This window comes from Haliotis asinina, chromosome 8 (assembly GCF_037392515.1).
Source record: "Haliotis asinina isolate JCU_RB_2024 chromosome 8, JCU_Hal_asi_v2, whole genome shotgun sequence".
Classification (NCBI taxonomy): Eukaryota; Metazoa; Mollusca; class Gastropoda; order Lepetellida; family Haliotidae; genus Haliotis; species Haliotis asinina.
In genome coordinates this window covers 57,430,191-57,447,134 of record NC_090287.1, presented here as the reverse complement: position 1 = coordinate 57,447,134, position 16,944 = coordinate 57,430,191, and the positions used below count along the sequence as shown (strand labels likewise).

Genomic DNA, 16,944 nt, shown 5'->3' with positions numbered 1-16,944 from the left:
AAGGAAGACTAACTGAACCATTCTCGGTAATACGGTGTTATCTGGACACATACCTAATATTGAAACTTAGCATTTTGAGGCCTATGGGGATGTGACTGGTCCAGTGACGTGTCCTGTATCTGGTGGTCAATGTTCTAGAAATGTGGTCTGTGTTGTGACGACAGTTCTTGAGACGTGGCTTGTGTGGTGACTATGCTCTGGAGACGTGGCCTGTGTGGTGACTATGTTCTGGGTGTGTGGCCTGTGCGGTAATTGTTTCAGAGGCATGGCCTGTGTGGTAATAATGTTTCAGAGGCGTGGCCTGTGTGGTAATTGTGTTCTAGGGGCGTGGCCTGTGTGGGGATTATGTTCTAGAGGCGTGGTCTGTGTGGTGACTATGCTCTGGAGACGTGGCCTGTGTGGTGATTATGTTCTGGGTGTGTGGCCTGTGCGATAATAATGTTTCAGAGGCATGGCCTGTGTGGTGATTATGTTCAAGAGGCGTGGCCTGTGTAGTACTTATGTTCTAGAGGCATGGTCTTTGTGGTGATTGCGTTCTAGAGGCATGGCCTGTGTAGTGATTATGTTCTGGGTGTATGGTCTGTCCGGTAATTATGTTTCAGAGGCATGGCCTGTGCGGGGATTATGTTCTGGAGACATACGGAGATATTCTGTGGTCATTAAGTTTTAGAGAGGTGGCCTGTTACAAAGAGAATTTTAAGCAATATTCGTGCAATACCACTGCAGGGGGAGACAAGGCATGGGTTTCACACACTGTACCCATGTTGGGAATCAAACCTAGAACTTTGGCATGATGATCAAATACTTTAACAACTAGCCTACCCCACTGCCCCTAAAACGGATAAGGAACTACTGATTACATATCAGATGAAGAATCAGGTGTTTTGTGTAGTTTAAGTAGAACCTAATCTTTACTGAACATGTGAGTGAGAATTGTTCAATGCTGCTTTTAGCAATATTCCATCAATATCATGGCAGGAGACACCAAAAATGAATTTCATACACTGTACGCATGTAAGGAATCAAATCCAGCCTTAAGTGTGACAAGCAAGGGCTATAACCACAGGGCTACTTAATCTTAAGAGTGGATACATGCTTCAATGCTTTTTCTGGTATATACACTTAAATTTCCCTATTATAAGGAAAACATCTGAACATTCTAAGCATGAGTGTCAAGAAAAACAGAAAATGTCAAGTTCTGTGGACTTCATTTAATCGTACAAATCTTACAGAACCTGGTCATATTAACAAGCAGTTGGAACACTTTCAGCTTCATTAGATCCACACAAATGGGTGACAATGTTCCATACTGTCTTACAAAGAACATGAAAATATTGTTAGTATACAAGATTATATACATTATGGGACCTTAGAGTTAGTCGTTGATATGTTTAAAAGTTATATCACATAGATTTGAGGCACTTGATCCCGAAATAAATGCGTAATGGTTTTATTTCTACAACTCTATCTACATAATGACAAATCTATCTGGATGGTAGGTAAAAATGATATATTGCTAAAATGAATGATATAACACAATGTAACCAAGACAACCATTACATCCCCAAATGTCCATGTTTGTTTTGTCAAGATTTTCACTTGTAGGTCTTTATGATCTGTTGCTTTACTTTGTCAGTAGGGCTAAATGATCTGTAGCTTTACATGGTCTGTAGGTATAAATGATCTGTAGCTTTACATGGTCTGTAGGTATAAATGATCTGTAGCTTTACATGGTCTGTAGGTATAAATGATTGTAGCTTTACATGGTCTGTAGGTATAAATGATTGTAGCTTTACATGGTCTGTAGGTATAAATGATCTGTAGCTTTACATGGTCTGTAGGTATAAATGATTGTAGCTTTACATGGTCTGTAGGTATAAATGATTGTAGCTTTACATGGTCTGTAGGTGTAAATGATTGTAGCTTTACATGGTCTGTAGGTGTAAATGATTGTAGCTTTACATGGTCTGTAGGTATAAATGATTGTAGCTTTACATGGTCTGTAGGTATAAATGATTGTAGCTTTACATGGTCTGTAGGTATAAATGATTGTAGCTTTACATGGTCTGTAGGTATAAATGATTGTAGCTTTACATGGTCTGTAGGTGTAAATGATTGTAGCTTTACATGGTCTGTAGGTATAAATGATTGTAGCTTTACATGGTCTGTAGGTGTAAATGATTGTAGCTTTACATGGTCTGTAGGTATAAATGATCTGTAGCTTTACATGGTCTGTAGGTGTAAATGATTGTAGCTTTACATGGTCTGTAGGTATAAATGATCTGTAGCTTTACATGGTCTGTAGGTATAAATGATTGTAGCTTTACATGGTCTGTAGGTATAAATGATTGTAGCTTTACATGGTCTGTAGGTATAAATGATTTGTAGCTTTACATGGTCTGTAGGTATAAATGATTGTAACTTTACATGGTCTGTAGGTATAAATGATTGTAGCTTTACATGGTCTGTATGTATAAATGATCTGTAGCTTTACATGGTCTGTAGGTATAAATGATCTGTAGCTTTACATGGTCTGTAGGTATAAATGATTGTAGCTTTACATAGTTTGTAGGTCTTAATTATCTGAAGCTTTACATGATCTGTAAGGCTAAATGATCTGTAGTTTAACATGGTCTGTGGGACTAAAACATGAATAGAATTGCAGCTGTAAAATCTGTTGATTTTCAAGATTTGCAGTCAGGTATGTACTCACCAATGTGGTTATGTAGTTGTATAAAATGTCATAACAATTAATAAGGCACTCACACACACATACTGATCTTTTACCACAATTCTCCTGTACCACAATTCTCCTGTACCACAATTCTCAAATTAGCACAATTTCATTTTAAGAGTGCCTAGACAAACATATTTCACGAGAAATATATTGCATAAATATTGTTATTGCTGGAGAAAGAATTTGCTGTTATTTCATCAAAGCCATCTATGTTCACACAGGTTAGTTCTCTTTAAAAAGAGTTGTTACAATGCTCGCTTCTCCCAAAAGTGACAGAACTGCAATGGTTGCCAGGGGTGATTGAACAGTACATGATGATGGGTAATATACGCGATGATAACACGGATTGGACGGATACACAGGATTGCTAAGACAATGGCTTCCTTCATGGAGGAAACGACTGCCAAGTTATATTTTACAGTCAGAATACATATAATCCATCACAAATGCTTGAACATTAAACTGTAAGTATTCATGCCATTTTTTAAATGTAACATATTGCTCTTGTTTGATCCCAAACAGGGTTGTTGAGATGCTATTGGTATCTTGAATCATGAACGTTTGACAACCTATTCAGTTGGAATGAGAATCCAAAATTTACGCCAATTCAAATAAGTGGCTTAAAAATGTTTAGTCGTAAATCAGAAATAAGTTGCAGAATTCATTTTCTTATCAGATTACATAAATAATTAGGCGTATCAATACATGATCTCTCAACATACTTATGGCAAAGTATTGAGCCTGTAGTGAAATGTGATACCCTGATCACATCTAGCTGAACATTTCTGATATAATAGAATTGGTAACCAAACAATTCATTATTTCGAACAAGGCGCGACATAAGTAGTCATGCAGATAGACACAACCACACAACTACAATAAATAAACCAGACTCACAACACATGGCTACAGGGTAATGGGGACACAACCAAACCAGTCTATTAATACATATGACGACTTGCTTCCAAATATTGCACCAACAGATATCCTTGATCCATTACATGCTGCTGCGTTCTCAGATCCGTGACATACAGAAACCTCTTTGATCCGTTACATGCAGATGTGTTCTAAGATCCATGACACACAGATATCTCTTAGTTTTGTTACATACAGATATGTTCTAAGACCTGTTAAATACGTAAATACTCTTAGATCCATTACATGCATAATATTCTTAGATCTGTTACATGCAACTGTCTTCTTAGATTGTTACATGCTCACATCTCCCTAGATACTGTTACATACAGATACATCTTAGATCCGTTACATGCAGCTGGGTTCTTAGATCTGTTTCATGCAGCTGGGTTCTTAGATCCATTACATGCAGTTGGTTCTTAGATCTGTTACATGCAACTGGTTCTTAGATCCGTTACATGCAGTCAGCGAAACACTAACATGAAGCATGGGATGAAGCAATGTGAAACAAACCCTTCCTTAATTTGATTCTCATGCATACATATATTTTCCTGGGTTATGCGGATGGCAAGAAGCCTTAAACCTCGCTCAACAGACTCTGCTGCTCCTGCTAAAGAAGAGAGCTTAGAATATCATTAGATTCACCACTTCCTGCACAACACTTTCAGTCTCTGATATCAGAGTCATCTACCATTTACATTAGAGTCTCTAATGAACAAGAATCAAGCTTGGTTTGTTCTTCAATGCTGCACCTAGTAACATTCCAGCCATACAACACTGGCAATAAGCAAGTCTTAACCAGTCAATCAATTCGGGTAGCAGTAAAATATGAATTGATCATTATTGATTACATGACAGATATTTTCAGACTGTGAAAGTTACAGTTTCAGGACATGCAAGATTACCAAGATAGCAGAAAGAATTAGGTTACCAGGCAACAAGATTACCAGGGTGTTACCAACCACCAAGATTACGAAGGTACCAAAGCATGCATGAGTCAACTACCATTCACTTCCACAACACTCAAGATATGCACAGATCATCTGGAATACCACTGCAGATTCCTGACACGAGTATTACTTCAAAATGGTCGTTCAGGATTAATCCGAGTGTTGTGTGAGTCGTCACCAGTCACAACACCAACATACAACGGTGGGTTATGGAGCACAACACAAACAATTCAACAGTCTAACAGGGAAATAAATCAACAAAAAAATACAACCAAAGTAAACAAAGCTTCCACTGTGTGAAAACAAGAACAGACTCCAACATGCTGAACAACCCATTCCAAGGGAGACAACTGGTGACCACCCAGACGAGCCACCTGGGTAGAGACTGAGCATGCAGTCAGTAAATCAAGTCATCTGCGATGCCTGTTGGAGAGAGAAAAACACCAGCACCCATTAGTAAGCAGTGACGATGGATGCTCAGGATAGAAGGAAGCCAGGCAACAGGTAGCTACGTGTTTAAATGTATGACTGGACACTTCATTGGGGAAATTTGGTGAATTTATTGAAAATCCTTTTCCTGCAAAATCCTCATTTCTTGGAGACAGAGCTGTACAATTGCAGTGTATGATATATGCCCAAAACCCAACCAGACATCAGGGCTGGTACCAGCTCAAAATGGATTTAACCAGACCAGACACCAAGAATTCACTCAGATTTATGGAACGTCAAAAACTTGCATCTGACCATTGGGCTGGCTGTAAATTTAGACAGTCTGTCAGAAATCTAGTCCATCTTGGGCGGTCGGATGGGCCTATTACATAGACTGACATATGTAGTGCTTAGATTTACATAGCTTTCCACTGACTTGTAACAAGTTGGTAGATGCAAAGTGTTATCATAAAACAAAGCCATGTTTGGGAATAAATGAAGCAAAATGACAACTATGGTCATTACCAAAGCATTTGGGAAAATCAATCAATGCTTAAGGGTTAAAATGAATTTTTGATGGTAAAATCTTTTCCTATCAAATACGATCATGAAAAATGGGAAACCTTCATGGTGCACATCTTGGGTCATGCAAAGAATCTACAGAGCACTAAACGCTGGAATGTTTAAGTACTAAGATAATTAATATACATTTGGTATCTGGAGCCAAACATATCACAGAATTCTTTAACAGGTCCCTGATATTGCATTGGTAACTGGAACAGTTCTTTCATTACTAATTTCAGTCTTATAGCCTGTGATATATATTTACAAACATTAACTACGAATATCATGACATTAATTTACTACAAGATCAACATAAACATATGTTCAAACATTTGTTTCATATAAACTGGAATGTATTTGATAAAACCTAAAGACACACACAAGGCTACACACAACCATATTCATACCACACAGAGCTCTTGTTTGGTCCCTGTCCTTGACCCTGTCCCTGACCTTGACCTTGGTCGGGTCTCTGTTGTGGTTGGTCTTCAGGTTTGACTGGCCTGACAGCCTGAGCAGTCTTACTGGATGAGGATTTGGTCTGTGGCTGTATACGGGCGGTAGGAGTCTGATGCCGAGCAGTGTTGGGCAAGAGCCTTGCTGTGGCTGACAACCCCATCTGACTGTTGGACGGTTGTTGAGGACCAGGAACATTTGAGCCATCAACTGAGGGCCGAGATCCTAGACTTCCCGGTTCACGAATTAAACTGACAGTGTTTCCTGACTGGCTTATTGGCCCTGGTTCCCTACTCCTCCTTGGAGGAGGCACAGGAGGGACATTACCACGCCTTTGCGTTGAGGGCTGATAGTCATTGTTCATGTTCTGATTGAACAGATGTGGTGGAACAGACTTCGGCCGCTCAGCCGTTTGTGACCGCGAAGGGTAGCTGTTCTGAGTGTAAGGGCCATTAGTCTGTGATGTCGATAAATGAGGCTTTGTGCCAGAACCACCTTCCAGAGTTGCTGGTCGGCTGGATCGGACTTTTTCTACTGTGGAATAAATCGGGTCATTCCTGGAGGAACCCTGAGATGTAATCTGGAATGCTGGATGACCCATGACACTTGCAGGACGGCTTGATGAGGGACGGTTGTTGGGAACCATACTGTTTTGTGTTCTGTGCTGGAACTGTGCTGCTGCCCCTGTTGGCCTACCGTATGGTGGAGGTCTGTCTCCCTGCCCTCTCTCCTGGGAGCCTGTTGAAGAGGTGCTGGGCAAAGAAGGTCTGCTTGGTGTTGCATAGTGATTATTACTTCCCCCTGGAGAGTGAGACCTGTAGTTTCTAGGTGCAGCTGGTGACTGACCACGTATACCTCCCTGAGGCTGTGGTCTTGGTTCCCGACTGAAATGTCCAGAGCTGCTCTCTCTATCATACCCACGACCATCAGCCATGTGATTCTGCCGGTTGCTGTAGTGACCAGGCAGGGAGGCTTGATCTGTGGATGAGCTGACACTTCCCATCATGGTAAGACGGTCAAGTCGCTCTGCTGGAGCCAGATTGACTCTTTCTACTGGAGTTGGAGGTAGCTCTCTCTGGGATGGTCTGGCACCTGGAGGTGGAGGAGGAGAACGTACTGGCTCTGGACTAGACATCTGAGGTATGGGCTGACCGTACTGGTAAGACACAGTAGACGTGTTCAAGAGACTTGACTCAGCTCCCTGGGGAGCCCTATAGTCCTCCAATTTCTTTGCATAAGTGTGAGGTGGTGAACGGGCATCTTCAACTGGAAGGCGTTGAGAAGAATTTTGCACATTTTGCCATTTTGTATTATCCAGTGTTTTTGATCTTTCATATGGATAAGCTCGAGGACCATAAAGTTCAGTATTAGCTTTAGGAGTGGATGTTTTAAGATCTTGTCGGTTGCTTGGAGGTGGAGACGTTTCTGGAATGTTGGCACTTCCACCTGAAATCCTAGACAGTACCGACATGTTCAGATCTGTGTTTGGCTGTGCTGATGCAGCAACATCCGGGATGTGATTTCCATGGTTGCCATGGGAGCTGTAGCGATGACTCATGTCATGCTGCTGGGACACAGATGAGGGCTTCCTACTGACACGACTTGCTGGATCGGAACTAGCACTCCCTGTACTACGAGACTCATCGTCCTGGCTCCTCCGGTCTATGGATTTTCTCTGGAACACAACAGTCATACAATTTCAGAAAATGATGAGGTGAAATGCAGATCAGAATTACAGAGGAAAGCTTCACTTTATCTGGATTCAAATTTTTAAGTTGTTGCTACATTATGATTAACTATTACAACAAATCAATAAAAATTAAAACGTTTTCACACAGAAATGAAAAGCTATTGGTTAAGTCAAGTTAAGTCTTGATCATGTTCTGACTTACTGGAGGACTCTGCTTGTTAGCTTCGTTAAGGAACTGTTCCAGGGTGAGCATCTCACTGCCAGGAGAGCCTGGTCGCCGGGCAACAGGGGACTTGGGTGACAACGGCATGAAGCCAGCTTCCTCATCTGCAGCCATGTACTGACGCCCCAAACCTACACATATCAGCTCTTGTACACAAGATGCAAAACATTTCATCCCAGCTGGGAAAACGGCTTAAAAGAACATATCTGGGAAAAACAGTCTGTACTGAATATTCCCTGATAATTACAGTAGGCTAACTAAAGCAACTTTATCCATTTTGGGGGCTTCCATACAGTCGTGCCCCATTTAACCAAACCTCAGATATCCAGAAAACTAGCTTTCCGAACGAAAATTTGTTTAAACGAATTCATAAGATTGGAAAATTACTCACTTAATCGGAAATCCAGTTTCCATAACCAGATGGTCATTTTCACATTCAAAATAATAAGTATATGCATTTTTGTCTTGTATATATAGATTATTGAGCACTTGTAAGAATGTTTACACAGGCAAACACGAATTGGCCTTGTGTGCCCTAACATCAAAGAAGACAGCAGTCTTTGAAGTGTGAGACGATTAATTATCTGTAATTAGCAAGGTGACACTGAGTTAATTTTGAGGCAGGTCAATTTGCCCGTAAATGACGAAATATTAATTGAAAAAGCACATATTTTGGTGATAGCATGGGTATCACAGACTTCACTTATTTTTCGCGTGTGGTTAACACGGTTTAACTCTTGACACAGTGCATCAAGAGTGAGTGAGTGAGTTTAGTTTTACGCCGCACTCAGCAATATTCCAGCTATATGGCGGCGGTCTGTAAATAATCGAGTCTGGACCAGACAATCCAGTGATTAACATGAGCATCGATCTGCGCAATTGGGAACCGATGACATGTGTCAACCAAGCCAGCGAGCCTGACCACCCGATCCCGTTAGTCGCCTTTTACGACAAGCTGAGTCGCCTTTTATGGCAAGCATGGGTTGCTGAAGGCCTATTCTACCCCGGGACCTTCACGGGTCCAGTGCATCAAGAAGGAAATATGAAGGTGATGCAGCAAGTGCTTGTTGATGTGTCATCAGTCAATAAAGATTACGTTCGAGGCCTATTATGTTTGTTCCTTTGTACATTTCTTTGTACATGTACATATGGTCTGTGGTTCAGATATGCAGACGATTTCAAGAAAAACACAAGGGTTCGGCTAAACGGGGCACGACTGTATTTAAGACACTGGTGTAAGATGACGACAGCAGACCACGGCAATATGTCTAATCATCATCCATGTTATCTGATTCAACAATTCGCTTTTTACAACAAGCACAGGTTGTTGGGGACATAAAACCTAACTTGGGATAACCAAGGGCTTCTCTCACATCAAATGAAAGCTCAAACATGATTCCTGTGGTACAATTCACTGCATGTAAAAAGAGTCTGCTGCCAGATGGAATCCAAACAATTTGCCAGATTCAGTTTGCTTGTTCACAACAGCATTCAGCAATATTCCAGCTGAATGACAGCAACCTGAAATCAATCTGGCCCAAACAATCCAGTGGTGAGTATTTTCAATAGTGAGCAATGACGTTGGTAAACGACAGAGAACTGTTTGACCAGGTCACCGAGCTTGACCATCATTGCCATATGTCACCTGACAACCAAGAATGGTAGTTTGGGATCTATTACAACAGGGAATCAATGAATCAAAATTTTAAAGTAAATCCTTTCCATCAAACGAAAAACAAACCTTTAAAAAATATGTGACATAAAGTCCCACAACCGCTACATTGTGTCTGGCTTACATAGCTCTGCATCACCCTCAAAACTCTAAACAATGCATGCACTACCTGGAAGAAGTTGTGTGGAGTTGCCTGATGACAAGGAGTCCTTCTCCCCACTCCCATTGTGTGACAAGTCATTCACGATATCCTCGCTGGATTTTGCACCTGCAGCGAACAACCAAGCTCCCATTAACCCAACACAGGTACACAAACAATGCAACAACATCGAGGCAAACCTGTCCACCATTGCATGCATGACCTTAGAAAAGTCTCACAGTCCCTGAACCACATTAGTTTCCCTACTGCCTCGACCTCTCTCAATGCTAAAGCTCTAAATGAAGCAAGACTAGATTCCCGCAAGACTAGATTCCCTCAGGTTCAGAATCTACCAGCTGACAAGGTCTTCTTTTCAATTTAAATAGGTTTATTTGTTACTATCAAAATTATATACATTTAGAAATTAAACATTAGCCTAGCATAACCTGGTCAGATAAGAGTGACATTGCTCTTCGACCTGAACAAACAAGATTGTAATTTTTAAAGTTCAGAAAACATTATTATAGTAGGTAATACAGTGTCATGTCAAGCGATAGGGGTACCATGTTAAAATTTTACTTGCCATACCAAAGCTAGACTAACGCTTAGTCGCTGAATATGTATAATTTTGAGGGTAACATTTGAATTGCCAAGGAGACCAGTGAGAAAGGAAATTCATAACTTGAACTTACGAAATCTAGACTTGCCTCACTTATGGATGTTGCACTGTGGTAAGTGCTCGACAGAATGGAATGTAATGCAGTTCAGGGACTGTAAGACCCTTTGTTAATGTAAAGTCAATGCTGTATTCTATCTGCACAGTACGTTAAGACTGTGTTTCAGTAACGTTAACATTAACATACTGCAGGATGCCAATAGATATTTGTACAGTTATACTGTGATAGCGACAGTATTTGACAGAATTTGACCATACATTCAAATCCTTTTTTCACAGCCACCAAAGTAAATATTCTGATATTTTAGTCAACAAACTCTCATGCTGCCATTTCATAGCAATGCACAACACTAGAGATAAGATGACAACCCCCCAGCCCCAAAACCATGAAAAATCAATTGATCAATTGTTACAATTCTCAGTAGATTTCAGATAAAGAGATACTTATAAATCCAAAACTTGTAAACTAATCTTCACTCAGTATACTGGAATACACAAAGGACATTGCAACATGTATTGTTTGACAAGCATATTCTGGTATACCAGTTGACTGACAATAAATAGCTGTCGTACAGGGAACCACACAAACATGTGCTATTTAGGAATGAGTCGGTCACGATTTCATACCTTGATGTGTAATTAAGTCTGCATGTTATCAATGGAGTATCACAATATGCATTCAAATCATATGTGTTACAATGTTTACTCACAAAACTGGTATACTAGGTAATAAAAGTACAAAAGTTTTGTGATTATCTCTATGTTTTAAGCTAAAATCGACACATACTTTCACTAATACTGAAGTTTTCAACTGTAACTGACAAAACAGCTTACTTAACTTTCAATAGATTTATACACATATATATATGTAAGAAAAACACTATCCCTCAAAATCAGATCAAAAGTTGAAATTTCTCTGATCACAAACATAACATTTATTTTTGGCACTTTGTTTTGTAGAAAAGTAGAATCAGCCTCACTCACTGTCAAACACTTAAGCTCCATATATCAAAATAAGTATTGGAATATAGATACCATAATTGCAACACAATTTCTTTGTCAGTAGACAACCCTAGAAACTAGGGCAATTAATTTGTCATGAGGAGTTGTCTGGTGATGGACAGGTTTGTCAAATACAACATGTTCTAGCCTAACGTACAACAAATATCTCAACTTGCAGCATATCTGCGTACTTGAGACATCTAGCAGGTGCTACACATGGCTTGTAGTAACCATGGCCCAATGGAACAACACTGAACATGGACAACACAATTCTACATATTCACCACTGAAATATAATCTCTTCATTGTGTTTCACATGCACACTAAGTAGAACTAAACACAAATTGTGAGCAAATAATCTAAAAAATCCCCTGAAATATACCAACACTGAATGCACTAAGAGCCATCACATGGCCCTTATCAAAGACAACACAACCAATAATATGCTGTCTCCAATATTTTAAAATTCATCTCTGTGCTTTGAAAAGGGAATTACTGCACTTCTGGGCCAAATAGAGTCGTGGCTGCACCAACTCAAATGTATTCCACATATTATCTCAAGAAGTCTTCTGACAAGAATCCACTGAACTGCTACAAATATTAGTACAAAGAATAAAAGGAACACAAATATATGAAGTAGTTAGAAATGTCCAAACTAAATGTTGAAATGATGGAACATTAACTGAAAGACATGAAGAAGAAAATGATGGTTAATAGATCTTTTCTTAATAGGTTGGCTGGGGCAACTTCTGACCTGAACTTAAGTTGAAACGTCAACCAACTGAATTTTTTTTATTGACATGCCTATTCTGGATTGATACAAAACAAATAAGAAATAATTCATTCCACAACCACAATAGATAAATAATAAGAAAAGCACAACACCAAGACTGTGATACTCATGCAGGGACTGCACAAGACAGAAATGATTACCTCGGAGTTTCGGCCTATCCTTAGGAGATTGCGTGAAGTTGAGAGCAGTGGTTGATTTGGCTAGACTTTTATTTTGCTTTGCCAGTTTGGGCGTGGCCAGTAGCGCACTACCCTCGCTACTCCGCCTCATTCGCTTGTCTGAGTTAGTGGCAAACAAAACAACGTGTCAGAAACAACAAACTTGTTACATAACACTTCATCGTAAAACATCACACAGAAAAAGAGTTGCAATTGATTAAGAAAATAATTTTTTACTTTTGGAAAGATGAAATAAGAACTGTCATTATCTTGTTTGACAAGCTTGAGCTTTTCGTATCAATTTAATTGTTAACAAAAGCTTTTGAAAAACAAAACATTGTACAAATAAACTGACCATGCAAGAAAAATCTTGACAAAAATGATGCCAATGTTAATTATGTGTTAAAGTGCTTCCTCAGATCCCCAGTGGTGGAAATGGCAGGCACCTAGATCTAGCACCAGTGGAAATGTCAGTGTTGTAGCATGCTGCATTGTTGTGGGGTGTTCATTGAAGTGTTGAACTGTACAATGTTGTACTACTGTTACATGGAATAACAGGGCTGTGTTACTGGAGTGGAGTGGAGCGGAGCGGAGCGGATGTGCTCTCATCCTGCCATTCAAAAGTATTTTAGTTATATCAGCTTGGTATTTAAGTGTTGGTTGCAGACAACTCCCTTTACAGAAACACATGGCCATGTTTTGACAAACCAAGTACTGTAAGCATTGAAACAAAAGATGAGCAGACCTGCTGAACCAGGGGACATAACTCCACATAGCCTAGCCATTTGTGCAGTCTGATATCCATGGGCCAAATTTTCCCCTGAAGTGAGTATGGTTTTACACAGCTGTTAGCAATATTCCAGCAATATCATGGCAGGGGACACCAGAAATGGGCTTCAAACGTTGCACCCATTAACCATGAGGCTACCCCATCAGCCTGTTGCTCTGCTGGTACACAGATGGGTCAACTTTTAATGAACTGAGTGATACGGAGAGTTAGAGTCTCTCAACCAGTCATTTGAAATTTCATCTCTTTGGTAATAAAACATTGTACTGGTTACAGTGTTACAGTGCATGTGTGTTATAACATTAAATCAACTTAAGCAGTGCAATTGTGCTTTCTATGGTAAAATGCAATATTTTTGTGATGACTTTCATACAAAAATGTTCATGCATACACCACTTATTAGTCACAGTCCTAGTATCATTTCATGAACTGAGTATAGAAGGAATTAAGTGTCCGGTGATGTTGAGGATAATGTGTCCATGATGTTGCAGAGATGTTAAGATCACAGACAGGGGAAATTTATCATGCAGCATGCAAGGTACAAACAATACAAGGTGAACAACATGTAGGTGTTAAAAACAGCTTTCTGTTTTAAACAGAGCACCCACTACTTCTTAATCTGAATGTGAACAATCATGCAGATGTACCAGCCCCAAACTGTCGAAGAGCAACCGAATAAACAACCTCACATCAACTAATGTGGAATGATGTTAGTCCACTACAACTAAGTTAACATCCGATGAAAGCCACTTCTACACTTGTAACAGAACTATTGAACACTGTCCTGTGTAAGAAATGAACTGAACCGAAATGGTTTGGATTATGAATATTTTGGTGATATCTTTTAAGGAATCTGGAGCTCAGTCTACAATATAAAAAAGAAAAGAAAACCAAAACTATTCATGATCCCAGTCCTTTTTCGTCAGAAATATTTCATACCAGTTTGATGTTTACATCACTTTCATCAACTGTGGCCCCATTCACAAAGTGTTTGTAGCACTACAATATTCACTCCAATAATAAACCATATAGTTTGCTTGTAACTTGATGAACACTTTGTGGATCGGGCACCTGTTTTCAACTATCACCATTACCAGGCATATATATCTCGTGCAACCCGTCCATGTGAGTTGTATATATAGTTTATACCACATGCACCACCTGCAGTTACCCACAACCAGCCTACCTGATTTCCGACTGTCGTTGATGTGGTCACCTGACTCTGCATGTGACATAGACCCCATGGTGGAGTTCTCAGGACTTTCTGATGCCAGATTTGGTCGACTTTTACTTCGCTGTCTCTGAATACAAGAAAATAATACACTGAAGAATATTTATAGACAATGTCTTTGTCCAAGAAGAAATCCAGAGCCATAAAAAAAAGGGCTTACACATAATTTTTTCTGTGAAAGTTGGGCAGCCCTCAATACTATCTATGTATAAAACTTTACAATTTATTGGGCTTACATGAAAAAACAATGGCTTGGTTTGCATCTGAAATCCTGATAAACATGGCATTGCTTCATAAATAATAAAAACATTTCTTACCCGAGATATTATTCCCTTGGCCTTCCTGGCTATCATTGCACCGAAACCCTTGTTCCTGGAACAGACAAACACACATAGTGATAAAGACATGTCAGCAGCAAGGCTGTAATTGGAGTCAAGCAGCTAGGAGGTGATGTACACAGGTTTTATAGACTGACTGCAGTGTAGGAATAACGAATGCAGTGGACTACTTACTTCTTGGGAGAGTCCCATCTGTTCTTGTAGTGTTCCATGATCTTCTCCTCTAGACGCTCTTTCTGCCGCCGCAGTTCAGCCAACTTCTCTCTGTGATAGTAGTTAACATGAGGGAGTACAGATCAATGTAGGCTTCGTCATAAAATTAACAACCCCGCCCAATCCCTGTCAGGTACTGTGCTTCCTTTAGTCTCTACAGGGCTGTATTTAACTTTTCTTAATAATGGGAGCACCATCGATGTTAAAAGAGTGTTATATCAATACTGTGATGTACAAAAAATAATCTGTAAAATGATTACAGAGGAGGCAGCTGCACCCCTCCCCCACCAATGACACAGGACCCTTGGTATACTACCAGGTACAGTATAATCCTGAGTCTGCTATTACTTACATGTAGGACTTCTGCTCCTCCTGCTGTTGGTCCTTGCTGTTGAGGGCCTGAGTGAGGAGGTCTTGGTTCTGATTGAGAAGCTGCTGCACCTGGTACAGCAAAGCCCGGTTCTCCTCATCTAACTTCTGGTTCACCTGGTACAATGCCTGCAAGAGAGAGACCGAAAAGAAGGATGATTTAGTGACCACATTTCTCAAAAACTACAAGTTAACCAGGTACTAATTCCGGAATACTGATCAACTAGACTGCAGGGGTCCTTTAGGTTCATCATTATTTGCACTGCAATAGTACCTGAATCTTGGTGTTTTCTGATCTTTTAACATTAAGGCAATGACAATACATCTATGACAGAGATGTCATTATCTGAGGACTTGTTTTTAGTTTTCTAGCAATATCGCACCCGAGGAGATGGAATCGCTATAGAAACAATACCCATATAGCTACTGAGCCATGGACCCTCCATTGGACAAGACCTAAACCTTATCCATTATTCTATCTCAGACGCAATACTCACATCAAACCTGTTTTCCAGCTTCTGCATCTCCACATCCATGGTGGTTATGGTGTCCTTGTATTCCCCGACCTCACCCGTCATCTCCGTGTTCTTCAGGTTCAGTGTGTGGTTGTCCTTCTTCATCTGTTTGTGATCAGTCAGGATCCTGTGATAGTCTTGACTCAGTTTATCGTAACCACTTCTCAATCGATCATGCTCATCTCGCAGCTTGTCATAGTCCATCTGAAGATTGCCTAGAGCCCTGAGTTCAGACTTGAGCTGCTCTCTCTCCCGCTCCAGAACCTCCCTGAGCTTGTTGACATCATCCTTTCCTTGCAGCAAGGAGTCCAGCTGCTCCTGGAGGTCCTTCAGCTCATTCTTCAGAGACTTATGGATGGACTTCAGGGACCCATGTTCTGATATGAGGGACTCATAGTCTGTGGTCAGTTGTTCATGAAGCTGCTGCAGGGCCTCATGGTCTGACACAAAGGACTCATGTGATGTTTGGAGATCCTCATGGTTCTGGATCAACAGTTCGTGTTCTGACTCCAGGGTGGACATCTGACTCTGCAGGGCATTGTTGTGTGAGAACAGTGACGAACACTTAGACTGGAGGGTTGTGGTTTCAACCTGGAGCTTGGCATTCTGTGACTGTAAGGTGACAAACTGCTCCTGGAGTGAGGACGTCCGGGACTGTAGGTTGAGATTCTGATCATCTAGTTTCTGAATGTGCTCGTTCAGGTTGGTGTTTTGGCTTTTCAGGTTACTGTTCTCTGACATCAATGTGGCATTCTGGAAACAGAAGACAAGCATACTTAACAGCCTCCTAAAAACATAGGACAGTCATTATGCAACACAAAAGATACATCCATTCATTCATGTACATTAACAGCCAACCTTGATGTTGTTTTTATTTTATGCTGCTCTCAGCAACATCCCAGCTCCATGGTTTTGGTCTGTAAATCTGAGTCTGGACCAGACAATCCAGTGATATGCATGATGAGTATTGATCTACGAACAGCCAACCTGTAGTCTGAGCAAGAATGCAGACTTTGTGTACAGCACTAGTGCACTGATGCAACCATACCATCCTTTAGAGGAAGGGAACACATTTGATGTGCGTTAG

At 40.4% G+C, this 16,944-nt stretch overlaps 1 protein-coding gene across 4 annotated transcripts in view; it reads right to left on the bottom strand.

Moving 5' to 3' along the window:
* Positions 1–1,196: 1,196 nt before the first annotated feature.
* The window catches only part of LOC137293483 (girdin-like), a 94,399-nt gene continuing 78,651 nt past the window's right edge, over positions 1,197–16,944 (bottom strand). For 2 of the 4 annotated variants that reach the window (XM_067824047.1, XM_067824051.1), the window contains 9 exons: positions 15,840–16,610; positions 15,326–15,471; positions 14,935–15,024; positions 14,740–14,794; positions 14,378–14,492; positions 12,387–12,524; positions 9,806–9,904; positions 7,944–8,095; positions 1,197–7,726 (listed from right to left, as the gene is read on the bottom strand). In XM_067824047.1, the coding sequence (XP_067680148.1) occupies positions 5,981–7,726; positions 7,944–8,095; positions 9,806–9,904; positions 12,387–12,524; positions 14,378–14,492; positions 14,740–14,794; positions 14,935–15,024; positions 15,326–15,471; positions 15,840–16,610 (3,312 nt within the window). In that variant the 3' untranslated portion in view covers positions 1,197–5,980. The remainder of the gene's footprint in view (positions 7,727–7,943; positions 8,096–9,805; positions 9,905–12,386; positions 12,525–14,377; positions 14,493–14,739; positions 14,795–14,934; positions 15,025–15,325; positions 15,472–15,839; positions 16,611–16,944) is intronic. The other 2 variants (XM_067824048.1, XM_067824049.1) reach the window with 2 other exon arrangements.